Here is a 27,285-nt window from a genome sequence, read left to right as displayed (position 1 = left end):
GCTATAGTTAATGTAACTTTTTTTTAACTCTTTCTCTGACCTTTTCCTGGTCTGTTCCCTGCTTTTGGAATGACCTGCCCAGCTCAACCAGAGCGGCTGAGTCCGTGTTCATTTTCAAGAAACGGCTAAAGACGCATCTTTTTCGGCAACACTTGATCTATTAATACTAACACTTTATCTTCTATTTATCTATTATCTTAAAAAAATTAAATAAAATAGGCCTACAGGTACTGTGTTAGATTAAACTGGGAAGGGTCACTTGCCTATTGGTCTCATTTGTAAGTCGCTTTGGATGAAAGCGTCTGCTAAATGAATAAATGTAAATGTAATTTCTGTCTGCATTTTCTGTATTTTTCTTCTTGAAACATCATGTGCAGTTGAATTGTTTGGGCAGTATAGGACTCTTATGTACTTTGCGTGCCAGCCATGTTCCCTGTAACAGCAGCATTTCATGATAATGGCTTTCTGCTGTTGTCCTAAACGCTCCATACGCATGTTATCACCCCTGTTTACGCCGGTTTTAATACTTTCTTTCTTTTCTTTTTTTTTAGTTCTTGATTTCTATCAGCTCTTGTTTTCTGTTCTCCCCTGAAGAAAACATCCTGACTGTTGAAACCTCCTAATATTTCACTATTACTTTTCTATGAGACACAACACAAATACACACACACCATGGTTCAGTCCTGGTGGTCCAGACTGCCTTTGGTCCTGGGCAGGAGTTAGCGGGGGTGATTTTTAATCAGCCGTTCCTTGAACTTCTCTTCGATCAGTTGAAGGTTATGCCTTGCTCAGGGGGACGTGTATGAACTGGAGCATTCAAGGGTAAAGCAACAGTCCGGCTTTCATTATTACACATACACGCACAGACAGGATGCAGGAGTCAGTCACAGTACGCCCGTTTAAACACAGAGCATGAGGTGGCATTTTCGGAATCGAACGGGCCTTAACAAAGATTGTTATTCGATCTTGTTCAGCTACATTATAATGCAGTGTTTTTGCACACACACAAAAAAAGTTCATTTGAGTTCATGTGCATATTCAGGAATAGCTTGACTGCTTACTCTATGAATGAGATATGAATTTCTATGAATTCTATTTTCATTCTATTTAAATCTATTTTCTAAATGCATGTTTAAATTTTTTGATCAAAATGTCATATCTGGATCTTCCAGTAAGTCTTCTCTCTGGTGACATATGCAAGACTTCTCCAATCATTTAATATGCTAAAACCCTGTCCCTGCAATCTTGTTTTTCTCTGCCTCCATTTTTGAATGCAACGCCCGCATCTTATAATCCAATCACGATGTACTGTATGTCACAAAAAATCTGTCGCTTCTTCCTTTGCGCAACTTTAAAGGGATAGTTCATCCAAACTTTTATATTCTGTCATTATTTACTCACCCTCGTGTCATTCCAAACCTGTATGATTTTCTTTCTTCTGTGGAACATAAAAAAAAAGTTATTTTGAGAAATGTCTAAATGTCAAAACTGTTTGGTTACCAGCATTTGACAAAAAATATTCTTTTGTGTGAAGAAATTATTTTCATTTTCGGGTGACCAATCCCTTTAAATGGAGAAATCTCTGCAAAATACTGCATGACGTACAGTGATTAAAAATACACAGAGCATGCGATGAGAGCAGACTGAATTTTTAATGTCAATTTTTTATAAAATCATGATAGGGTAGCACTTAAATCCACTGTTGTGTCTGCTAGGTGACACCAGAAGTGAGTCAATTTCATGCTTTTTATTAGTTTTTTTTTTTCTGTAGTTGACTCTGTCCCAAACTTCACCATCAGAACATGAACAATGACAGAGACTTTTGAAGACAGGCTGCCCTTTACTTGGACGCTTGAACGCTTACTTTCTTGCAGCATGCATAATGTCCGATGCAATATTAATGCGCTCTGTTTTATTTGATTAATTTTTAGTGACTGAAATAGGTTATTGCCTTGTTCATTTGTGCATTGCTGAAAATATTTGTAGCCACGTTTCAGGGGACTTGAAGATTTATGAATGGTGATGACTAGCACGGCACACATTCACCCAAGTGTGTAACTGCTGTGTGTACATGAGCTAAAAATATTGTCTTGCACATGAGAGGAGATTTCCCAGATCAGCAGGAAAATAGCGTTGACTGAGGTTGCGTGTGTTTCTCTGCGTGCTAAGTGTTATAGAACAAAAAAAAAAGTGCCAGGATCTTTTGTGTTCATAAAATGTGCACTGCACACTGCAAGCCATTTAATTCTCCACACTCACACATATGGACTCAACATAATGATCTGACTTTGATTTATGTGTGTGGGTGTGAACAGGAAGTCGAGCGGTTCGATCAATGTTATCGGAGGACATGCAGGGACCATCAGTCGAGTGGAAGGCCGAAGACGTCACAGCACGGATGAAAATAACATCCAGGTGTGTTTTTGCGTTGCTTGTTGGACATAAAGAGTACTGATCTCATATATTTGTGTGATATGTGTGTATTTCAGGTCGTTTCAGAGCAATCCTCGGACACAAAGCCATCCTCTCCAAAGCGGTTGCCCTTCTTTCCTCCAAACATCCCACCTCCACCTTTCCCTCCTCCCTCCATCAGCACCACACCCCCCCTTATACCACCACCCGGTAAGCGAGCTCCATACTGTACACTCATGCACACTCACTGTGTCAGCAGAAAAGGGACTGGCCCATGCTCTGTAGTGACGTAGTAGCATGTGAATGCTACGACATTGCAGGTTTTTCTTCAGCTTGTCCTTGAGCAAATCTCTCACTCATAATAGTTCCAAAATCAAGCAGAGCACATCAGAAAAGACACAGTCCTGCATATTAACCAGCATATTAAATATAAATCAGATTAGTCTCAAAACCATCGGGTCAATCCTCATAATGCTAAGGTTAAATTGAAGATTTTTAAGTTATATATTTTAAATATTTTTGCTTAATTTATTATTGTAATAATTTGCAGTTCAAAAATTAGGGAATTAATTATTTTATTTAGCAAGGATGCACTAATTTGATCAAAAGTGACAGTAAAGACATTCATATTGTTACAAAAGATTATTTTCTGGGGGGTTTTATTCATCATAGAATCCTAAAAATAAATATATTTTGGTTTCCGCAAAATATTAAACAGCACAACTGTTTTCATCATTGATAATGCTGAGCAATACACAGAGCAATAAGATATGTTTCTTTAGCATTAAACCGGCATGTTAGAATGATTTCTGAATTTAAATATTAATATTTTTTGACAATATTACTGGTTTTACTGTATTTTGGATCAAATAAATGCAGCCTTGGTCAAGGTTCCCACGGATCCTTGAAATTCTTGGAAGTTTGTGAATCTGAAAAAAAAAATCAAGGCCCTGGAAAGTTTTTGAAAATGAACATGCATGCTTGAATTTTTTTTTTTAAAAATCTATATTAATCCATCTGGTTCGCTAAGGTTTTTTTTCGCCAACACTTCGTGGCCTATGCATACTAGCTTGCTTGAGTTACTTTAGTTACGCGCATTTACGCGTTACGTTACGTGTTTCCTGCGTGAGGTACTTTGTGTTGTACTGTACGTTGCCATGACGTTCACGCGCGCACAAAACTACTACGATGGTACCTCAACGTTTCTCTGACACACCGTGAAACATTGCAAAAATAGTCTTAAACCGCAGAAACGTGATGCCTGGAAAATGCAAATTTCAAGATATCTGGATCACCAAAGAAGATAACAAAGAATGGTCCCATATTTAAAGGTAAAATTATGTATTTTACATAGACCCACACATTAATTTGCGGGTGATTGCATGTTAGTGTCTTTGTTTCCATAGCGACGGAGTCTAGAGAACATGCGCAACAATGTATCTTACAAGGTAACACGATGTAACCTTCCTCTCACTTGAAATGTGTCCCACATTAAGTCTTTGAATTTGAGGATATTGGACCTGGAAAGTCCTTGAAAGTTAACCAAGGTGTTGGAAGCCTGCTTGGTGAGCATTTTTTTCAAAAACAGTCACAAATCTAACCAACCCCAAACTTATACATATATATACACACAATAAGTCTTTAAATAAAAACATAATAGATCTCATTTTTTTAAATATACGTGTATGATCCAAGTGGTAGATAAAGCTGGACCTTTTTTGACCTAAGACCAGCACATTTTCAAACAGCCCAAGGGAGGTCAAAGGTTGTGTTGATGTTTTCATTGCACTGCATTGTACATATGGTCAACCGTAGGGAATTTGCGGTTGCCATGACAACATGTATCCATGATGTGTTTGATTCACACCCATGTTGAGCAACCTGCTGCCTTCTCCTAGTCTGAAGAGAACCAATTATCCTTTAATATCCTAAACACATGTCTTATTAGTGCACTTTAAACATTAAGTTTATTTTTGCCAGGTATGATATAACTGCACTGCACTGAATCTACATCCATTGCCTCATGAAGTAGTTTGTATATTTGTTAAAGGGTTAGTTCACCTAAAAATGTAACTTCTGTCATTAATTACCCTCATTTCGTTCCAAATCCGTAAGACCTTCGTTCATCTTCGGGACACAAATTAAGATATTTTTGATGAAATCCGAGAGCTTTCTGTTCCCTCCCTAGACAACAACGCAACAACCACTTTCAAGGCCCAGAAAGGTAGTAAAGACATTGTTAAAATAGTCCATGTGACTACAGTGATTCAACCTTAATGTTATGAAGCGACGAGAATACTGTTTGTGGGTAAAAAACAAAACAAAAATAATGACTTTATTTTACAATTTCTTCTCTTCTGTGTCAGTCTCTGACGCCGTTTACATAGTGGATTAACCACTGTAGTCCCACAGGTGATGTCTTTACTACCTTTCTGGACCTTGAAAGTGGTGATTACGTTGCAGTCTATGGAGGGCCAAAAAGCTCTAAGATTTCATCAAAAATATCTTAATTTGTGTTTTCGAAGATGAACGACGGGCTTGCGCGTTTGGAATGACGTGAGGGTGAGTAATGAATGGCAGAAAAAAATTTTTTGGGGTGAACTAACCCTTTAATGTGTTCTCTGTGTTAAAATATTGCACACTAGGGCAATGCAGTGAAATGCCCCATGATGCCCCAAAGTGATGTTTATGCTTCGGTTCAAGGTTAAAGTTCAGTGCTAAACCAGATGCACTGCAGCAGCTGTGCATGTATCATTTGACAGTGACTAAATATTGAGCGTGCATGTGTCTCTGTAGGAGTCTGACAACATGTGCGCTTGAGCTAGTGCGTCTATATCCAGGTGTGTGTAATTCTCTCCAGGTTTTCCTCTGCAGCGCAGGCTTGCTGGCTCACAGATTGGCTAACTTCCTGCTCAGATGCTGCTCCGCCTCACTTTCAACAGGAAGTCTATAGTTGAGCTCTCTTAACTCTTCTCCTCTTCTGCTTCAAAGCCCCATCAGAAATCGCCTCCTGCCAAATCTCACCACTCCTCCTCCAGCCCACTCAGACCTCTTACTTAGACTCACCCATCATCCCCTTTTTTAGGACCAACTCATCCTTTTTAATACAGTCAAAATATCAAACTTCCTGGTCAGGCCCAGCCTTTGAAGTTCAGCCTTTAATCCAGAACGGGCCATTTTCATTTTATCAAAGAATAAGCCCACCTCCCCATCTTTAAGTTATAGGCCTCTCTTTCAGACTCGTTCCCCCTGTGGATATCACTGTACCGTTATGGCCACGCTGTTTATTTTGTGTTGCTAATGTGCTGTGTGCAGAGCCGCCGGCAGGGCACATAAATCGGGGGGCATTTATATTTCTACGGGGTGCCAGCGGCTGCCGAAATCACGTTCAGCTGTGAGATCTGGTTTGGGTGCGTGCTTTTCGCATTTAGTGGAGGGAGGGGTGAGTGTGAAGTAACTCTTTTGAGGGGTATGGCCCGCGAATGCCCCCCCTTGGCGTCGGCCCTGGCTGTGTGCAGCTAAAAATAGCTCAGGGCGGGAAGAACGAAAAAGTGCCATGCCAGCACAATCGTGGCACTGGAAATGTGCTGAATGACCCAGCTGTGCTGAAAGAGAGAGAGGGGAAAAGATGGAGAGGAATGTTTTGATTAAATGGGGTTGTGGAGGAGTGAGAGCTTTTTTTTTTCATTCAAATCATAATTTTAATAACAGATTCGATAGGAGAGGATTTGTATTTTACATTTTTGTACTGATAGTCTAAATATTTTTGTACAAAAAGAGTCTTTTAGAGGACATTAATGGTTGTAAATGTCCATAAAGTACCGTTAAGCACTCTTTGCACAATATTTTCATTAAAAGGGTCCAGCAGCTCTAAATTATACAACTTCCTAACCTCTGTGAAAGAAACGAGAGAAAGATGGAAGAAAAGAGACAAACGCATATTTGTGAATAACTTTTTTTTTTTCACAATCATGTCAACTCTTGTCATTCAAAAAATGTAAAGAAATTTGTTCCATGCATTCATTCTGTAATACATTACAGAAACGTTAATGTTACTAATGCAATAGCAAACATGAACTAACAATAAACAGTACTTTGCAGAATATATATATATTGCAATTGTATAGTGAATAATCTAGTGAAATATTATTGCGATTTAATGTAACATCTTCTATTTTAATATATATATTTTTAAAAAATTTAAAAAATCCTGTAGTGATGAAGGTGAATTTTCCTTATTACTCCAGTCATCAGTCACATGATCCTTCAGAGATCATTCTAATATGCTTATTTACTGCTCAAGAAACATTTTTATTATTGATTCTTTGATGAATATAAAGTTCAAAATAACACCATTTATTTGAAAAGAAAATCTTTTGTAATGTTTAAAATGTCTTTACTGTCACTTTTGAACATTTTTATGCATCCTTGCTGAATAAAAGCACTAATTTATAAAAAATTAAAAAAACGAACTGACCCCAAACTTTTGAATGGTAGAGTACATATATATATTTATAAATAGACTTTTCAATATATTTATCATTTAAATTGTCCAAAAAGACATTAACTAATGTTAACAAATGTATTTGTTTATTATAAAATGGTACCATACCTTTGACAAATTAGTGTTTTGAAGACAGTTTTGTCCTCATGCTCAAAATACACATGACAAACTATATAGCGTAGAACCAGTGTTTGGAGCATGTGCTCATGTGCACTCGCAGCAGATCTGTGATCTTACTGAACTATTTTGTAGCTTGCCGCAGAACTCTGATATAAATTAGCATAGCATCCACAGGCATACTGGGGGAAAAAAGCAGTTTAGGGAATAGTTCACAAAGTACATGCTTTCTTCTGGGACTCTGAAGTTTCAAGGACAACACAGATGATTTGTGAGGCTCTGTGTGAGTGGATGCATGCGTTTGAGGGGATGCTGCGTTTCTGCCTCGTTCTGTGTTAACCGGAGCTGCGTGATTTCTGTGTTCCTCAAATTACTGTTTTTCTTTCAGCCTTTTTTCCAGTCATTTTTGTTGTTGTTGAAAACGGTCTTTTGGAGCTGGCTCCCATCAGGGGTCCGTGGAAAAACAAAAGGGGGATGGTGCCCAGATGTGCACGAATGTTTGCGAGTCTGTGGCTGTGTGTGATCAAAGCAGATAAGTGTGTCTCAGCCATGTGAGGGAGAATGTGTTTTTTGGGGTGCTGCGAAGGCCCATTTGTTTCACGCACTCATTTAAAGGAGGGTTAGCACGGTTAGCAAAGGCAGTAAAAGTTGCAGGCCGCTGCATTTGTTGAATTCTGTCTGGATGTGTCATAAACAGTGTTGAGTCATTTGAAGTCAAGACATCTGGACACGCGCACGCACAGACACAAACATGCATTTGCTATACTAAATGAAATCTCATTTTGGTGTTTGAAGAAGTATGTACACCATGCACACGATTTAAATATTTCTCCTTTTTTATGCTATTTCACCAAATCATTTTTCACATAATGTCTGTTTATGCCTGCCGTTTCAGGTTTCCCATTACCTCCCGGTGCCCCTCCATCTATGATACCAACATTAGATAGGTAAGTGTTTATTTTGAAGTGTTTTTTTTTTCCATTAATGATTGATTGTTAAGCATTATAGAAGGGTTTGTGTATGATATATGGATCATGTGTGTGTATGTGTCCAGGTTGATCTCATATAGATACTGGAGAAAGAGACAGAGGAAATATAGCAGACAGAGAAAGCAAGAACATAGCAGGTCACTATACAAGCAAAAGAGGGAGAAAGAGAAAGACAGAGAAAGAATTGGAGAGACAAAGAGGTAGAGCCTGTGAAAGAGACTTAATAATGTTGCATTGTTGCAGAACACCTCTGCCTTATTCAATAACCTCTAATAATCCAGTTTAACCAGTTAATATTCAGATGAAGTCATTAGTGAAGTGTCCATTTATACATTTTAAATTTATGACAAAATGTTAATACAAAAAAAATATGATGATACAAAATCAAAATGTATTACATAAATTGTAAACGAAAAATAAATAAATAAATAAATAAATAAATATAAACGAATACACTTTACCTTTGAAGTGAATAAATAGTTTATGTGGTAGGAACCATGCACATAAATTATGATGGAATTCATGGGATAGAAATGCTTTATTCACCTTTTTTTTTTACATTTTGTTTTTTAAATAGCTGTTTTGTATTTTAAAATATAATTTATTATGTATTTTCAGCCACATTACTCCAATCTTCTCATGATACTTCATAAATCCTTCTAATATGCTGCTTCGCTGCTCAAGAAACATTTCTTATTATTATCAATGTTGAAAACAGTTGTGCTGCGTAAAATTTTTGTAGAAATCATGGTACGTTTTCAGAAATCTTTGATGAATAGAAAGTTTAAAAGAACAGCAGTTATTTGAAATAGAAATCTTGATCTATAATAGCATTATAAATGTTTTAACTGTCCATTTTGATCAAATTTATTTTATTTTTTAATCCGACTGACCCCAAACTTTTGAATGGTAGTGTACATTTCGCAACTTGGATGGAATCATAGATATAGTCATTCCTATTGCCTTATTTTCATAGTTTATGAATTGTATGCTAAAAGAATCCAAACAAGACAGGAAAGTAAATGCTGCTACATGTTGGCATAATATTTTCTTTTAGCAGACTATTATTACAGTATGGCAGATTGTTATTACCAAAAGGAAATATCACATAAGGAATAAAAAGATGCCCATGAGATTAAAACAAGAAAGTAAAGCAAGTTTAAAAGTTATGGGACTCATTCATTCAGTGTCCCTCATGACAGAGATGATTGACTCTTGCTAAAGCTGTGATTGGCAGCCTTCATGGAGTTTATGGGACAGTAAAACTAGGCTTCAACTACAAAAAAAAAATTTTCACTCTGTCAGAGTCGTTACTTCTGTCTCTGTTCCTGCCTGAAAGTATGTAGGGCAGCTCATCAAAGTTTCACCCCAGACTTAGAAGAAGAGAAATCAAGACAAAAGCACTAAACTCCCATCTGCTTCAGTTAATCCACTGTGACTGTCTTTCTTCCATACACACAGAATTACTTATTCAGTTTGAACAGGCTCTTCCAGCTCATCTCTGTGCTTGGAAGATATCAAATGTGTGTTTTAGGTGGTTGTGTGTGCGTGTGTGCATGTGCGTGTGTGCGTGTGTGTGTGTGCGTGTGCGTGTGTGCGTGTGTGCATGTGTGTGTGTGTGTGTGTGTGTGCGTGTGTGTGTGTGTGTGCGTGTGTGTGTGTGTGTGTGTGTGTGTGTGTGTGTGTGTGTGTGTGTGTTTGTCTCTTTGTACTTGCATGCCTCTCAGCTCTCTGACGCCATAACTTATCTTCTTAAAACTAAAATACGGTTAAAAAGCCATCCTTGACCCAGTCAAACGCCAAATAAGGCAGAGAGAGACACAGACAGGGTGGCCATGTTTGTGCCTCTGGCCTCCTGTTTACAGGCATCCAGAACTCCCCATCCATCTATGCCTTATACTCTTCCTCCCTTTCTCCCCAAGACAAACAGCCAAGTCTCTGCCTGTCTATCTCCCCCCTCACTAACTTTATTTCTAGATTCACTCCCCTCACAGTTTGACAGGCATCATCATCTGCAGAACATTTGAGTGGTTCAGTGCCAATTCTTTTAAGGCTTCTGGGGAATCATGACATTTTCTAAACAATAGGTATATATTACTAGGTTTATAAATACTTATACGCTTGCGCTCTGTGTATATTTTTGTGATTTATTTTAAAATATATATGCAGATTTAATTTATTATAATTATAGAAAATTTTATATTATTTTGTGTATGATATTGGAAGTGTCTGCCTGTTGCCATTGGTAAAATTACAGTTGTGAGCTTGATCTATAATTTTTTAGTAATTTAATGAAATATGACTGTTTAGTGACAGTTTAAGAAGGAGGTTCTTTGCAGACATAAAAAAAAAAAAATCTAAATACACATTTGCCACTGATAAGTGACATCTGTGTTTCCCCACTTTTGAAAGGCATTAGTGTGGATTTTAAATGGATTTCTGCTTTGTTCACATCTTCGTTAAGCATCAGCATGAGTCATGTGGAATTATTCTCCGTTCATGTCTTTGTCGAGCTTGTAATGTCAAATTTTATGAAAGCTCTGACTTCTCTCAATTGACTGTCATTTATGTCCTATCCACCGTATTTTTCACGTACAAATGACGTGTACATTTACAAATGGCATTTCTAAATTGAATGTGTCTGGCTTCCGATGTCATCTGCTTCCAGTTATTTTTAGCTGTACAAAAAAGCTCATTATGCTGCTTGATATTGCAAACTGGTATTTCTTACCCTGTTATTTTAATGTAGTGGCTTAATCATAAACATGCTGGTTTGTAGCGCAAACAGTTTTACCATTTACTGCACTTTGTTATTCTTTCCGTTATTTACCTATTGCGGCTAATGAACCGGAAGTCTCGCACATTCACAGAAAATAGCTTACTTCCAATAAGGTGGATAGAAAGAACCAAAATGGCAGCAGACTATCTACTTCTCTGTGCAAATTTTATCCTTTTTCACCCTCTTCTGACCCAACTCCCTCCATTTTTTTTTCCCATTTCCTGATCCTCAAGTTTGCTTTTTTCAGTCCTTTTTCTGTTGTTTAAAGAATGGTTCTTCTCACGTCTCAGTCTCTCTGCCAAGTCCAAACATCCTTGGAGGAGTTTCCGTTCATCCGAACCCTGCCAGCCAACAACTGTATAATTCATGAATCACTTCCTCTACTACCATCACTCCAAAAAACTCACTTTTCTTCTTTTCTCCCTTCTTTTCTGTCCTCTCTGTCACATGCATGCTCGTTTTTCACACATAAACATCACATGCTGGGAGAATATTGTAAATATAAAGGGTCCTTGTACAAAGCCCTGAGGGACACCCCTGGGGCCAGTTGCATAAACTTAGCCACTATGTTAAGACCGTGTCTTAAGAACTAGCAGTTAGACAAGAGATAATCAGTCTTACTTTTCCAATTCAAATTAGACCGATCTACCTTTTTATGTAACTGACTTTAAAAAGTTAGGACCAGTTTAAAAAAAAAAAAAAAAAAAAAAGATTTTTTAAGTCTACTTTTAACAGGCTAATCAGTTTATGCAACCGACCACTAAAATAGGCCACAAGGTTCTCTGGGAGATTATTTTAAAAGCATAGCACCTTTCCTTCTGCTTTAAATGTATCATGCCTTGGCTCTCCAGTCATCAAAAAGAATCCACAGTCCATTTCTAGGAAGAGGCGATCATTTTATATTAAGTGCAGATTGCTTTCATCCTTGGGTTTGATTTAGATGTTTTGAGTCTTGGCATCCACATCCAGTATAGTTTCATTACTTGCCAGCAATCCCTCATCACATGTTGTGGAATATCAATAATAATTGTTTTAATGGTAATACTTTACAATAAGGTCTCATTTGTTAACATTAGTTAATGTATTAACTAACATGTACTAATAATGAGCAATATATTTGTTAGTATTTATCAATCTAAGATTAATAAATGCTGTAGAAGTATTATTCATTATTAGTTCATGTTAAAATAGTTAAGTAATGTTAACTAATGAAACCTTATTGTAAAGTGTTACCGTTTTAATAACTGTTGATACGCTTCCTTAGCAAAGTGATGTGGAGCAGCTACTGCATGTTTGCGCAGCCATTAGTGTGAGGCCATCAGGGTCAAATTCTATAGTGATTAGCTGTCTTAATGATCCAGGCGCTAATTAAAGCTTACCTCAGGGGTGAGATGAGACTGTAACTGCCAGATCATCTAACATCGATTATCATAAATTCCTCCTCTCATCTCCTTTTGTCTGTTCTGATGTGTATAGACAGAGAAACAATGAAAAACTGTAGCTGGCTGAATTTAAAAGGATTCGTAAGCGAGAGAATAGAGGAAGTGGGATTCAGGAAGGGAGAAAGACAAAGAGAAAGAGAAACCAGAACAGCAACATCTTTTCCAGAGATATTAATAGAATCTGTGCACCAACACCTGACCACAAGGAGTCCTGTTGGATGCGATTTCTCTCACACACACTCAACTTCTACTCCAGCATAGAACGCCCCGGAAGCAGGGCAGGCAGTCAGGGTTTATGGCAATGGCTTGTTTGCCTGAGCTGTATCTGCTCACATAATCACACACAGTCACACACTGCTGGCACGTTACCGGGGCACATGCTGCACTTTGAGTTAATGCCAGTAACATCAAACAATGAGGAAATTGAGCTCTGAAACAGAGGAAAGTCTTTTGATCATAGAGAAAAGTTGTATCTGCCCTTTTATTCTCTTACTTTTTGCATATTTTGTTGGTATGCTCTATTTATTCCTTTTATCTTTGTTGTTAGTTAAAAGCAATAGGGTCTTGTCTGCTCTGGGTGCTGTAAGAGCAAGTAATTTTTTTATTAAATGATTATTATTATTATTTTATCTTTAACACTCCTTTCGTTTTTGTTTATAAGGGTCCTAAGTCAATCATATTGCATTATTAGTAATCATATTGCATTATTGCAAAATTAGTGTGTATGTGCATCCAAATGGTTTTTATCTATCTATCTATCTATCTATCTATCTATCTATCTATCTATCTATCTATTTTTTTTTTTTTTTTAATAAAACAAATTAGAAAAATGCAAAATAGTGGATTTTTGAGCCACACTTTTGTCACTAACGTTATCTTTCTCATCACAGTAGTGGACGTTTGGCAGGAGGCTATGATCGACGCTCAGCTCCACCTTACCCTTTTACTGCAGGTATGAATATTGAAAGTCTATGAAATATATGCAGTTCACCTGCAATGAGTAATGTGTATTTCGTTGAATGATTGTTCTAAGAACTTCATCACCTTTGGTTCTATGCCAGTTCTTACTTAATAATCATAATTTTTATATAGTAATGTGATTCAAAGTTTAGGCCCTGAAAATAAATTTGGGACATATGGGAAATAAAATATACTTGCTAATGGAACATTGTGAGTTTTCATTGGCTCCTACATTTTCTGTGTGGGAGGGAAAGGAAACCTTTTAATGTTTTTGTGTATGTTTTTTAAGTCTGTGTTTGAGGAACATTTCCTTGTGGATTTTCCAAAGATTTGTAGCGAATAGTGGGAAATTATTTAATTTGGAACCTGCATTTGGACCGTCTTAATTGGAGCATCAAACACCCTGCCTGGACAATCAAAAGAGCGAAAAGAAGAGTTTCTGCTCACACAAACACAACTGCACAGATTGCCACACACGTCACAGAGCTTTTTTCTTCATGTCAGGACGCGTAGGGAGGGGCGGCTGGTGACGACAACCGAGTGTAGAACTGCATACAAAGCGTTAATATACTCAACACTCTCTCATCATCACTACACACTCACACACACACACACACAGGTCCTGTACAACTGTGGAGGGATACGTTTCCAGCCACTGAGCATAGAAATGCACTGCAAGCATTTCCACTGCAGTCCAGCACACATCATTATTGTTGGCAGAGGTTAACAAGGACATACGTACACAGAAAAATGAGCATGTCAGAAAATCTGTGGCCTTGTTAACCTCTGCGTGTTGTAATGATTTGGGCGTACTCAAGAGACTAAAGCCGTTATTGTCACCGTGAGCTTTCAGTGATTGTCGTATGCGTGTTTGTGTGTGAAAGAGAGACAGAGAGAAAGCAATAGCTTTGCTTGTTATATAGCAAGCTGTTATCCTGCCATCTGTCTCAAATGTGTTGTTTAAATATTCAGCAAAAATGTGCTGCATAAAACTGTCATACCTTTAGGACAGATTTGAACTGGCTAGATTGTGTGATATTATAAAATGTCAGATCAGAGTTTATGGTCATTCCAGATTGATTCTTTTTTTTATATATAACTTTGATGTTTAATATCACTACTGTAATTGTTACATTACATTATATTAATCATATTATATTATATATTTCACACATTTATTATTATTCACTCATACAAGAAATCAATAGATATCGATTTGTATCTGCTTCTTAAATAATTTCATGTTTTCTTTTTTCCAGGTGTGTACTCACCTGTAATGGGCGTGGCTTCCTGGCCTGGTGTAATAGAAAGTGACAATGCATGGGAAAACTACTCCCGTCATAACAAAGAAAGGGTGAGAGAGAAAACCAGAGAAAGAGGGCACAAGACAGAGCGAGAACGTGAGAGAGAGCGGTACAGAGAAACAGATCGAGAACACAGTCCATCCTCCCAAGACCACAGAAGGTAAAACAGCCAATCAACAGTTGGATATTTAATTGGAGCTGTTTGTAAGATCTGTGAAATTTCTTGACCAGTGCAGTTTTCTTTCGTGTCAATGTATTTCTTATTGAAACAAAATAATTACTACTTGCTTAGCAGATGAGGTGATTCGGGAGAGGGTCATTCTCATTCTAGAGAGCATTTGATTGGATAAAAATCTGTGTAGTGCAAGTTGAGTCATCAATATTATTGGTTCGTTCTCCCAAAAGAGAAATACTGTACATATTATCTTCATTTTTGTCAATGTTTAGGAGTACTGGCATATAGGGCTGGGCGATATGACCAAAATCTCATATCACGATATAAGTCATCTCATATCCCGATAACAATATATATCACGATATAGTACCTTTTCTATAAATTCAATCAATTAATAGTTTATATATATATTTACCACATGGAAAATACTTATATATATATTAAAAATATATATATATATTGAGTATATAATATAAATATGTACTCAAAAATGTACTCATTCATATGTGATTATTTTTCTCCCTTTATTTATAACTTCTTGGCAAATGTTTGATTAAGAATGTAGAAATATAAAATATGAATGAAATATAAAACAGTTTTCTAAAACAAATGATTGCAGGCCCAACATAAAATATTGATATATAAAATGCCAAATGTAAACATTGTACTTTCAAGTTTAAAATGTAGCAGCAATTCTCCGAATCTGTTCAATGAACGAAAACAAACGAACACAATTTTGACAGGAACATAACCAGAAAAGGAAACAAAATCTAATTGAATCGTTCACAGACACACTTATTTGAAAGGCCATTAACCGGTTATTAACGTTATTTGATCATTCTGTTAAATATTTTAATTTGGCAGTCAACCAATCACGAATTCAAATAGTAGGCTAGGCTACTGTGCAAATGTGATATTGACGCATAGCCAATATCAACGTGAGTGAAATGCCCGCGCTCAGCTGTCAAGTCATACAGTAGGTAGCCTAAGTCGCAATGGCAATGCGCTGGCGTTAGTTTTCCCGAGGATGTATATGCTACTGTATATGTCACCAAATGTCAAACAATTAGGCCTACATTTCAGTGAAAATGAATAGCAGGTAATTTGCAACTTTTTGTTTTTGAAACCAGCGAAAATTGCAGGATAGTGTAGTAGAACATTGATTCACACAATGTCACATCACGCACTTAAAGCGCTTCTGTGAACGGAGGAAACAGAGTAAAACTAAATATATAAAACTAATATATAGGCTATTTCACTTAAATAATTACAGATTAACAAAACGAAAGGAACATTTTTGCTGGCCTCGGTTCATGCAACGGGATCCAAAGTTCACGTAAAGGAAACCGAGAGGGCAGAAAACGGCATCGTGCTTGTTTTCTGTATTTTACAAAAACTATACAGTTTTGAATCATTTTTTTTGTTGTTGCTTCTATCCGTATGACCATACGGAGTAACAGGTCCCTCAGAAGGACAACAGATCCTGTGATCGCGCCGACGCTTCACACGCGCACACGTTCTAGCATTGCTAACTTGACATCGCAGCATGTTATACACAACAATATACTGTTAAAACAATATACTTTTTATATCGTCCACACGATATATATCGTCCACACGATATATATCGTCATATCGCACAGCCCTACTGGCATATAGATTACCTTTTTTCAAAGACATCTGTTTTTTTGTTTGTTTCTTTGCTTTAATTGAGGGAATTAAAGTTCCAGCCATGGATCAGTTGGTACAGAATCTAGTCCACATTCACAGACAGCATGACATAAGCATATGTGTGGGAAAAGAAGAGATGAAGTGGAGAAAAACAGTTGTGGTGGGAAAGACGACAGGAAGATGAGACTTAACAGAACTGTTTATCTGTTTGTTTGTCTGTCTGTCCATCTGTATGTGTATTAAAGATACAAGCTTTTCTTGCAGAGGTTTTGCAGTGTGGACAAAAGAAAGAAAATTATAGAGGACACATCAAGGAAAACAGCATTTGCCTTGCTGTTTTGAAATGGGATAGTTTATATACCTTGACCAAGCACAGAATCAGCGTGCACTTACACAAATGGAAATTCTGTCATCATTTTACTCAACCTCATCGTTCTAAACTGTATGATCAAAAAAAAGTTTGGAAGTCAATGGCATGAGGTTGAATAAATAATGAAAGAATGTTCTTTTTTGGGGTGAACTATCCCTTCCCTTTATCCAAAATTCATTAATCATAATAAATTATTTAACCCCAGTAATACTTCCATTTCTCTGTGAAACAGAAAGTTGAGTCTCAGCTTGTAATTTCTTGGAACAAGGAAACCAACATATTCCTCTCAGAAGTATTGCTTTTGTGCTCAGATGGAAAAAAGTTTTCATTTTTTGGTGATCCATATTTAGTTTTCTTTGACCTCACACATTTCTGCTCCGAGTCTGTGCTGTGGTGGCAGTATATTCAATGTGAGGTCACATGAGGAGACAGCTGAGATTAAAACAGGCCAGTAGAACAGCTGGAAAGCACACCGGTCTGTCACACTTTTGAAGGCAACATGCTCTCTCTCTTTTAGATTATCTTTCTCTTTCTCTCGTTTCCAGGTTCTTTCGTGCACACACATTAAAACCACACTCTTCTTTACTTTATGTCAGATGTTAAAGTTAATACCTTATGTTAAAGTGTTTTATTTTTGTGTGTGATCGAGACATAGAGAAAGAACCTGAGTAACCATATCTCAATATCTGGATGGGTATATCCTCTCTAGTGCCTTAAGGGTTGCTTTTTAATCAAAAAGTATGACAACGTGCTCAATAAAATGACTGCCAAATCTCAACATGAGTCCTCTGACTCACTGCTGGGCCTGTGCGAGCCGAAGACACACACCAACACACACTTTTGGCCTGGTACCACGTAAACTAGGACTGAAGTTGTCACACGCAGCCGCCCATGCCAAGGCTTTGAGGGTATGTTAGCAGCTTAGCGCCTGTGCCGTTTCTCTGAGAGAGCAGAGAACCTACTGAGTTACATATTCATTCAGCTCTCAGATCCTCTCTCTCATATATACACTGACAAATCTGTGTCTTCTCCATCACTGTTTTACACAACATCCACCCAGAAGCTGCACAATCGATCTCTGTCTGCCACACGCTGAGTGAATGACAACACTCTGTTCACCATACACAACCTCTCTCGCTTTAGCACATGCTGAGAGAACTTTACATCTAAGATCCTGTTTACGGCTGGAATTTAATATCCATTTCGAGGGATTTGATCATGAGCTGTAAAATACTGGTGTTAATGGGGTCCAAAATATTTGTTGGTCCAATCACTTAAGTTGCATTCAAAGATGCTCAGAAACGCATTTGACACATTTCATGTCCAGTGTAAACACTCTTTCATGTTGTGTCCTGGACAGCAGTGACTTTAAACTTTTGACAATTTTGAAAAATACTATTAAGAAGCAGCATATACAGACTTTGCTAGACATCTTTAGTGTGACGTATGAAGTAATGCAAATTTGAAATTAATTTGAATAAAAGTAGATGAATAAATGAAATTAATTTGAATTTGAATAAAAGTAAATTAATGAATGTTAATAATATAAAGTTCTTTTTGTATAAAGTTAATTTAATGCATGCATTAGACACAAATAACAATATGCTTGAAACCACATTTGTGGCAAATTAAAATAAGCTTTAATGTATAATATGTATGCATGTATGTATGCAGGCTTTGTGATAATTACTATCCGTCCAAAAATATACTACCGTTCAATAAAGTTAATGAATTTGGGATGGTTTTTAACGTTTTAAAATAAAGTCTGTTATGTTCACCAAGGCTACATTTATTTGATCAAAATATATGGTGAAAACAGTAATATTGTGAAATATAGTTATTTAAAATAACTAATGTAAAATGTAGTGTAATTTATTCATGTGATGGCAAAGCTGAATTTTCAGCATCATTACTCCAGTCTTCAGTGTCACATGATCATTCAGAAATCATTCTCATATGCTCAAGAAACATTTCTTATTATTATCAGTGTTGAAAACAGTTGTGCTGCTTAATATTTATGTGAAAATATCTTGTTTGCTTGCTACTAAGTGGCTCAAATTAAATGGTTACAAATTAAAAAGTCACATACCTGGCAAAACTGGGCACATCCAGTGATTTTTTTTTTTTTTATAGTACATGTAATAATACCTTTTACTCTCATGATCAGATCATCCAAGATTAATGTTACCAGGTGTTAACAGGGCCAAACTTAAAAGCAATATCAGCATTCAAACAATCTGCCACCCAACCTTTTCCTCCTTTTCTCACTTTGCCCTTTCTCTCACTCACTCTCTCTCTTTAATCTGGCCGGTAATGCTTTTAGCAACTGGTTGGACATTTGGTGAACACTTGTCCCCTAGATATGATCTCATTCCTGTGGCTCACAGAGAGGACTGGCCTGTCTTCAGTCCAGCTGGCACGACACCTACACACACTCACACAGACACCCACATCATGTCTTACTCATTGTGCCTTTATACATTTATAAGTCCCAGAGGGCCATGTATGTTGTTCAAACCTGTTTTAATAGCATGAAGGACAATTAGCAACAGCATGCGACACACCAACACAGATTCATGTGGGGCTTTCAGCAATGGTTGCTAAGAATAACATAATTTGATTAACAATGAGAAATACACAGAAAAGAAACATATTTAAATATTTGTTACTTAAATGGATAGTTCACTCAAAATGTTTTGTAGAAGTAGGATTTTTATTTTTGTGTGAACTGTGCCTTTAAGTGACTTAAAAACATTTGGCTTTCTGTATGCCTCACACTGACCACTGCCACCACAAACTCTTTTGTTCCCTGTCATCTGATTAGTGTTTCCAAGACTAATCTATAGCACATCACCTGAGGGCCGGAGCTTTTAGCTGACTGCTAATTACTGATGGAGGGTCAGGTTATTGAGTTTGTCTCTTTTATCTGTCTCTCTGTCTTTCTGTGCAATTGTGCACCGAAAGAGAGAATGTGGTTAATGTGCACTTAGAGGCTTTCATTAGGATACATCACAATGGCTGCAAGTTGAGCCATTTCAGAGAGATGCGGTGTGTTTGCGTGACAGTGACCCTGTAAACATGTAGAAGAATATTAATGTATTTTAATTTATGTGTATTTTAAGAGTGTTGGGGAAGCTACTTTAAAACTGTAAGTACTTTCATTGGAATATGATATACTTGAAGATAAATCATACCTAACAAGTGTAACATTTTAACATGTATTAAGTAAGTGTTTAAATGTTACTGGAGCTAAAACGAAGAAGGTTCCATTAGCCTTAATGGAACCTTTAACTTTTTGAAGTTTTGAGAAGCTCAGAAAATAGCAACGTCTGCATCACAGATATAATGATACCAACACAGGAACATTAGATTATCTTTCAGAATGATTTTTTTCAGCCAAGCAGAGTCCACCTGACTTTGAAGAGCTTGAGCTTGAGCTTGGCAACATAACTGCACTTAAACGCTTAAAATTGCACTTAAAATTGTATATATCATGTAAATTCATGCTATTGTTGAGGACATTAAATTATTGATTGAATTGATTAAATTATTGTGCAAAGTTGCTAAAATGCAGCGTAATAGGCAAGAGCGAGCATTAGCTTAGCACCATTAGCTTAGCAAAATGCAAAAGTCAAAGTCTGTTGATAACAATTGTTGAGCATTTCAAATGGTCACTTATGAGGTTTCTTGATGGTTATTAGGCAGCTACCTTGGCATGTAGTAGGTAGTGAGGCATCTTGTTTGGTTTTAGAACAGATCTGATGTGCTGTGTTATTTTACCTCATTGTGCTTGAATGTGTGTGCAGTGAGGAGGAGCGTGCATCTCGACACAGGGATCACAGTCATCACGGGAGCGAGAGGTACAGGGAAAGCTCGGGAAGAGAAGAAGCGAGGGACAGACATCGAGAACGAAGACACAGAGAAAGGAATGAACAACATAGATCCTCACGCAGGTAACACACAGGGTCAGAAATTCACCATGGTGCAGGACAGTAAAAGACAAAATATACACCAAAGTTGAATTAAATGTTTCCCCTAGATGTTTCGGAGAGTGAACTCCCCATGTTTGTTTGTTTTTAATCTGTTATCTAACATTTGATATATTTTTCATAACATTCTATTCTAATCCTACAGTATCTGGTTATGCGTTTTATTCCTCTACTGACACCATAGTGACCTGTGGCTGTCAAATATTGCTGAATATGTAGCTAACATGAAGTGCTTTTCATGGAAAAACAAGCAAAAACAAACTAAATCAGCTCTGAAAACACTTATTGTTAAGAAGTCATTTCCAACAACATGAATCAGTGATTAGATCAAAATCTGCTGTGACAGTAGACAGTAAAAAGCTGTAAAATCCGATATAGGAATTTTATTCAAAATGTATTCAGACAGAGCATTTCTGTAAAATGACATTTTGTGCATCATTTAGAGCAGGAGTTTTCAATAAAAGTTCTAAGAGGTCCAGTCTCTATGTTTCCTTCCCAGCGGAGGTCTGGACAATACTTTTTTGAAATAGTTATACATTTCCATCGAGACAGCCGTAGTACTTTGTAAAAGAAAAGAAAAAACCTAAACGATCAAAATAGTCATCAAAAATGGCAAATTAGTTATGTCTACGAATTTTTACCAAAATGTTACCAAAAAAGTAAATAATTCTCCCAACTGGATATAAATGTAAAAAGGTTTGATCAGATGTTTTAACAGGCTATTTTTTATTTTACATTTAGACCCCTTTGTGTATGGCACATAGACGGCATTGGGACTGAAAAATATACTGGGGGTGCAGGGTTTACCTCTTAAGAAAAGAATAGATTCTTTTTTTTATTTTGCCCAAATCAATAAATTACCAAAACAATGTCAAAACTCTTGTCAATTAAAACTCTCATCATGAGGATGAAACAAAGTTTAGTAATTTAAAAGTTTTTTTGTTTTGTTTTTGTCTTCCCTTGTCATCTCTAAATAATTTTCCAAATTCTAACATTGTTTATTATGAAATGATCTTTATATGCTGAATAATAATGCTAAATGTATGAAAAAAAAAACGTCTAAAAGACGCCACGTCAACATGTCTCAAACCTGGTTTAATTAAACGGTCAGAGTCATCTGTATGACAGATAAAAATAATTGTATTTGATGCATTCTCGTTATCTGCAGTTTTTTTAGTGAAAGTATCTATTTTGCTGCTCACCGTGTTCCTGCTACTGTTGTTAAAATAACATCTCTGCATCTATTAATGTGGCACTTTAACGTCTTTATCGGGAGAAAGCAACGCGCACGGAGCGGAAAGGGCTTGAATAAAGCATTTTTGGCTCTTGATAAAAAATATTATAGATATAGCTCCGAAAGATCATTACCATAAACAACTAGTGCGTGTGGTGTGGCCTCATTGTTTTGACGCGCTTCTCACTTTAATCTGTAGAAACGGTAAAATGGCACAATTCTATCCCGCGGTCCGGATGGAACTACGCCGTGGTCCGCCATTTGAATAACACTGATTTAGAGCTATTTCTATATTTGATTTTTATCTTACTGCCGTGATTTTTCAGATACATTGTTATTTTATATACTGTATTTTTTTATTATAAATACCATTTTAAAGGTAGGGTAGGTAATCCTGTTCAGAAACACTTTTTTTTATACTGGGTGAAATGGTCCTTCCATCCTGATAGTAGTCAATACATTATGTGTTTAGAAAAAGGAATGAAAAAAATCAGACCTCTGTAGCAGCTGCAGGACAGTAAAAACTCTGACCAATCACTGCCATTCGGTGCGAATGTAAAGAACCAATCAGATGCCTTCATGTCTCGTGCCCGCCCCGAGCCCCACTGCGCGCGCTGCCCGGCGTGCACTCATCACATGTCACCGTTCCCGGAAATATTCAGCTCAAAGCACCTGCATATGCAGTCAGCGAAGGCAAACAAGGCAAAAACTACTTCCTCGGACCCTGCCCGCACTCTTGAACGACCTCCTCTGCTTCGCCCTCAACCCCGGACCTGTCCTCGAACCGACGATGCGGTACTTTTCTCCGGACTCGGAGTGTACGTTAACGTTAGTCTTCATTAGAGTCAACAATGTTTTCATCATGGAAACTCTTACATGCAAAACACCGTATATGTTATGAATCTTACACGAAATTCATCTTCATCACAGTGTAACTGATGGTAATGGAAAAACGTGTATCAATGCAACCTGTTTTTAGTTTTGCCTTATAAATATAGCTCGTTACCGAATGAAACTTTACCATTATCGATATGCTAGCTTGATAGTGAGTACTAAAAGAAATCTTATTTGTTTATATTCATAGTGATAAAGTTAGGTATTTTATTACATGTGATTCTGACATGATGTCACGGTATGTACTGCGCTCCTTCCTCTCCACTCGTCTCAGGTAATAAATGCGTCTTGTTCCAGCCTGAGCGTTTGGCGTCGCGCGTTCATGTGTTTTGGGGGCGTGGCTTTGGAAGGAGCTCAGAAGGGAGGGGGTGGAGTGAATGGAAATAATGAGCTGTGTTTATTGCAGATTAAAAGGTCTACAGTCACTCGATTTTTATATTTTCTTTTTCAGAGTACTTACATTTTAATTATGTATTGGTATATAAAGACAGTTTAAACAAATTTGGAATGTTTTTTTTTTAGAAAAATGATTACCTACCCTACCTTTAAGAGATTCTAGGATAAGCTTCAGCATCCCTTCTACCTTTTATAGGACAAGCAGTTTTTGAATGTTATTATTATTTTTATTTTATTTTATGCTCTCATAAAAGTAAAAATAACCCTGGAAATTCATTTCAGGGTGCAAATATTGTCCCTTAATTTAAAAAAGGTAATTACTTAGTCTGGCAACACATATATACTAACCCTGAGGTGCATAAAAAGCCTGGGAGGGTCGAACAATTAGCCTTATGTACAAATCTACACACAAAACACCACAACAAATACATGTACAGTATGTTCACTTGCCATTACAGCCCCACATCATGCAAAATAACACACACACACACACACACACACACAAAGGCCTACAGAGGTGATATTCATTTGAGGGGGCAAACCATCTTATATAACCATTATATATTTATAGATCATGTGACCTCCTTCTCTCTCTCTTTCTCATTCTCTCATTAGTAGCAACAGTAGGAGGCGTCATGATAGTGATGACGCAGATAGCCACAGGAGACACAGGCACAAACGCTCCAGACACAACCGAGGAAGCCTTGAGCCCAGCGAGGAGTGCATTGCAGACCAGGAGAACCAGTCAGAGGCCACAGAATAACTCCCTGGCCAGCTGGTGAGCCTGTTTGTTGACCAATTGGAGGTCTTTAGTGAAAGATCATTAGTTTCGTCACCAGTCAAAGCCTGAGTGACCAACTGTGAATAGATTTTGATTAATCATATGCCAAACACTTGATAAGACAATTTATGTTACAGTTTTAGCAATTTAACATTTAATTTCTTGAAAATGTAATTTATAAAAAAGTAAAAAGTGGTCCAAAGGGTACACAATTTTTTAATTTACAAATTTATTTATTCATTATTTAAAATGACTTCTTATTGTTTTGATGATACAAAATGGTATTTTTTGTTGTGCCAAATGTTAATTTTGTTGAAGAAAATCATTATAAACATGATCAAGAAACGTAAATGTGTGTGAACCATGATTTTAGCGTGGAGAACGCCAGCAGATGTACTGACCTTCAGTCAAGGTCAGTCGGTACATTCACATTTACACTATCGTTCAAAATTTTGGGTCAGTAAGATTTTTTTTTTTTTTTTTAGAAATATTTTGTATTATAAATGTCTTTGCTTTTTAAATAAATGGTGTTCTTTTGAACTTTCTATTCTTCAAAGAATCCTGAAAAAAATGTATCACGGTTTCCAAAAAAATATTAGGCAGCACAACTGACACATTGATAATAGTAAGAAATGTTTCTTGAGCAGCAAATCAGCACATTAGAATGATCTCTGACTGATCATGTGACACTGAAGACTGCTGAAAATTCAGCTTTGCCATCACTGGAATGAACGACATTTTACAAATATATTAAAATAGAAAACAGTTATTTTAAATTGTAATACTATTTTACAGTAGTACTGTTTTCACTGTATTGTTGATTAAAATAAATGCATCCTTCGTGAACATAACACAATTTTTTCAAGAACGTTTAAAAATCTTACCAACCCCAAACTTTTGAACATTAGTGTGTACATACACACATATTGGGTTTTCATGTTTTATGGGGACTTTCCAAAGACATAATGATTTTATACAGTACATACCGTATATTCTTTCCCCTAAACACAACCTTCATAGAAAACTTTCTGCATTTTTACATTTTCAAAATAACATAATTTAGTATGATTTATAAGCTCTTTTCCTTATGGGGACCAAAAAAAGGACACTGACAAATAACATAAAACCCCCACGACATAGGAACACACACATACACATACAGTGCACACTAAGAATTCTCCCAGTAACACAAGTCTCCTTGTAGAATGACTTTATTGATCATTGAACCAAAGGTACCAACAGATACAATATACTGCACAAGCCAAAGCATGAGATGCCAGAGCACACACACCTTACCCCACAATGACACCTACACACACACTCATACACACACTCACACAGTGAGCCTTTCACACACCACTCTCTCCTGTCCTTTCTCCTCCAAAGTAAACAGAAAAAATCAGCAAGGCCGCCTAAATCTCACATTGTCATTATAAGCATTATAAGTTATCATCCATTTTTAAAATAGACTATTAACATTGCTTTTCTTTTTTCAGTTGCTATTCTTTTTTTTTTATTACTCACTATAGTTTATTTTCATATGCAACAGCATCTGAAACGTACCAACATAGATAGAACTACTTGGCAAATGTGTCTCCATGCCGGTGGATGGAGAGAACGAACCACTGTCAGAACGAACGAAATGAAGCCGATATCCGAAAGCCGTAGAAACAGAGAGAAATAAACCAAAAGTAATATTAGTCATTGTACAAGTGCTTGAATCTGTTTCGTTATCATCTTTTCAGACATCGACGTTTATAGTAAAGAGTGTGCGTCCACTTCGATGCATTTTCTAACATGTAAAACTAATGGAATTGGCAATGTGTGTGTCCCGCCCAAACCCTACTTATCCCAGTATCCCTTTCACCTCGCATCCGAAGGAAACCCCTCTCATGTGCAGCATCTTGAACGTCCTCTACGAACAACATTAGAGTGACACAATCTGACTACATAGAGCACAGTGCCAAAAATGTTTATATATCTGTTTCCGACTCCTCCGTGCTCCTCATTGCATCCTGAATTTGTTTTTAGACCCTCCCATGTCCTTTAGTACTGATTAAGAGCTCCGCCTTCTATCTATAACCAACATGATGCTCCTCTCATGCACAAATGTCATATTTATGCCTTGCCGATCGACAAAAGGGCAATTGTGAAAGCGCCTCCTGGTTTTGGAGTCTGACGAACGTGCTTCTTAGTGGGTGGAGTTATGTGGTTGGCTTCGCCTTCAGGTTTAGAGTCTTAGCTCCTACTACCTGGATGAGGTCCATGTCTCATTTCCTGCTCCTGGAGGGGCAGTCCGTGTCATAAGCCCCACCTTTTAAGGAAGTCTCGGATTCTAAAATCCACCATTTTTGTTGTCATAATAAGGTCTGTAGTGTAAGCTCCACCCCCTAGTGTGGGGTCAGTGTAATAAGCCCCTCCCCCATGCAGAGTAGTCCTATAGCAGGCTGCCAGGCCAAGAGACAATGGTGAGAGTGATCCGACCCCTCAGCTCCTTGAGTAGGCGGACTAGAGCCGTGTGTGTCATTCCCCAGGTACTCTTGGCGTTCACCTCCAGCAGGATGTCCCCACAGCTAATAAGAAAAAACCAAAAGAGTTTCAGAATGTTGGAGTCATGACAAGAATGCATTAATAAATTGTACTGGGCATAATAGTTTTTCTACATAAAGCATGGTTTCCGTCAAAAGCAGACACTACATATTCCAGGTGACCGTACCGTATCCTTCCATCGTTGTATGCCGGTGTGCCCTCTACAATAGAGCGTATGAAGAAGGACTGGTTACAGTTGAGTTCTTCTTGTCCACCCACAATACTAAAACCCAGACTGCCAGACGTGCTCCTGCGGAGGACAATGTCTTTACAGCAGTATAGATGCCTGGAATGGACAGGAAATTCAAGGTTAATTTTATTGTCATTCAGCAGTTATACAAAGGACAAAGCATATAATGCAAGAACACTTAAAGCGATAGCTCACCCAGACAGGAAATGGTTCACTTTCATTGCATCTCTTTTTATATTGTCATGTTCTATTGGAACAACATGAGTGAGTAAAAACTGATAGAATTTCTGGTAACACTTTACTAAAAGGTTTTTGTTAACATTAGCTAAAGCATTGGGTATTGTGAACTATACTTTTACAGCATTTAATAATCTTGGTTAATGTTCATTTCTGCATGCATATACAGTATTAATTAGGGGTGTAACAATATATCGTCTATATCGCAATACAAAAAATGCAACTATGTATCACGTATATTGACAATCTGTA

At 37.1% G+C, this 27,285-nt stretch overlaps 2 protein-coding genes across 7 annotated transcripts in view; one reads left to right on the top strand and one right to left on the bottom strand.

Moving 5' to 3' along the window:
* Window positions 1–24,497, top strand: part of fip1l1a (FIP1 like 1a) — a 30,162-nt gene extending 5,665 nt beyond the window's left edge. The window contains exons 9-15 of the mRNA XM_082147583.1: window positions 2,316–2,415; window positions 2,490–2,622; window positions 7,929–7,980; window positions 13,134–13,195; window positions 14,463–14,667; window positions 20,530–20,676; window positions 23,852–24,497. Coding sequence (XP_082003709.1) covers window positions 2,316–2,415; window positions 2,490–2,622; window positions 7,929–7,980; window positions 13,134–13,195; window positions 14,463–14,667; window positions 20,530–20,676; window positions 23,852–23,999 — 847 coding nt within the window. The 3' untranslated portion in view covers window positions 24,000–24,497. The remainder of the gene's footprint in view (window positions 1–2,315; window positions 2,416–2,489; window positions 2,623–7,928; window positions 7,981–13,133; window positions 13,196–14,462; window positions 14,668–20,529; window positions 20,677–23,851) is intronic.
* A 715-nt stretch (window positions 24,498–25,212) lies between these two features.
* Window positions 25,213–27,285, bottom strand: part of lnx1 (ligand of numb-protein X 1) — a 41,785-nt gene continuing 39,712 nt past the window's right edge. For all 6 annotated transcript variants that reach the window (XM_082147568.1, XM_082147569.1, XM_082147573.1 and 3 more), the window contains 2 exons: window positions 26,734–26,892; window positions 25,213–26,590 (listed from right to left, as the gene is read on the bottom strand). In XM_082147568.1, the coding sequence (XP_082003694.1) occupies window positions 26,455–26,590; window positions 26,734–26,892 (295 nt within the window). In that variant the 3' untranslated portion in view covers window positions 25,213–26,454. The remainder of the gene's footprint in view (window positions 26,591–26,733; window positions 26,893–27,285) is intronic.

This window comes from Leuciscus leuciscus (assembly GCF_965113295.1).
Source record: "Leuciscus leuciscus genome assembly, chromosome: 19".
NCBI classification, from domain to species: Eukaryota; Metazoa; Chordata; class Actinopteri; order Cypriniformes; family Leuciscidae; genus Leuciscus; species Leuciscus leuciscus.
This window is presented reverse-complemented; position numbering and strand designations above follow the sequence as displayed.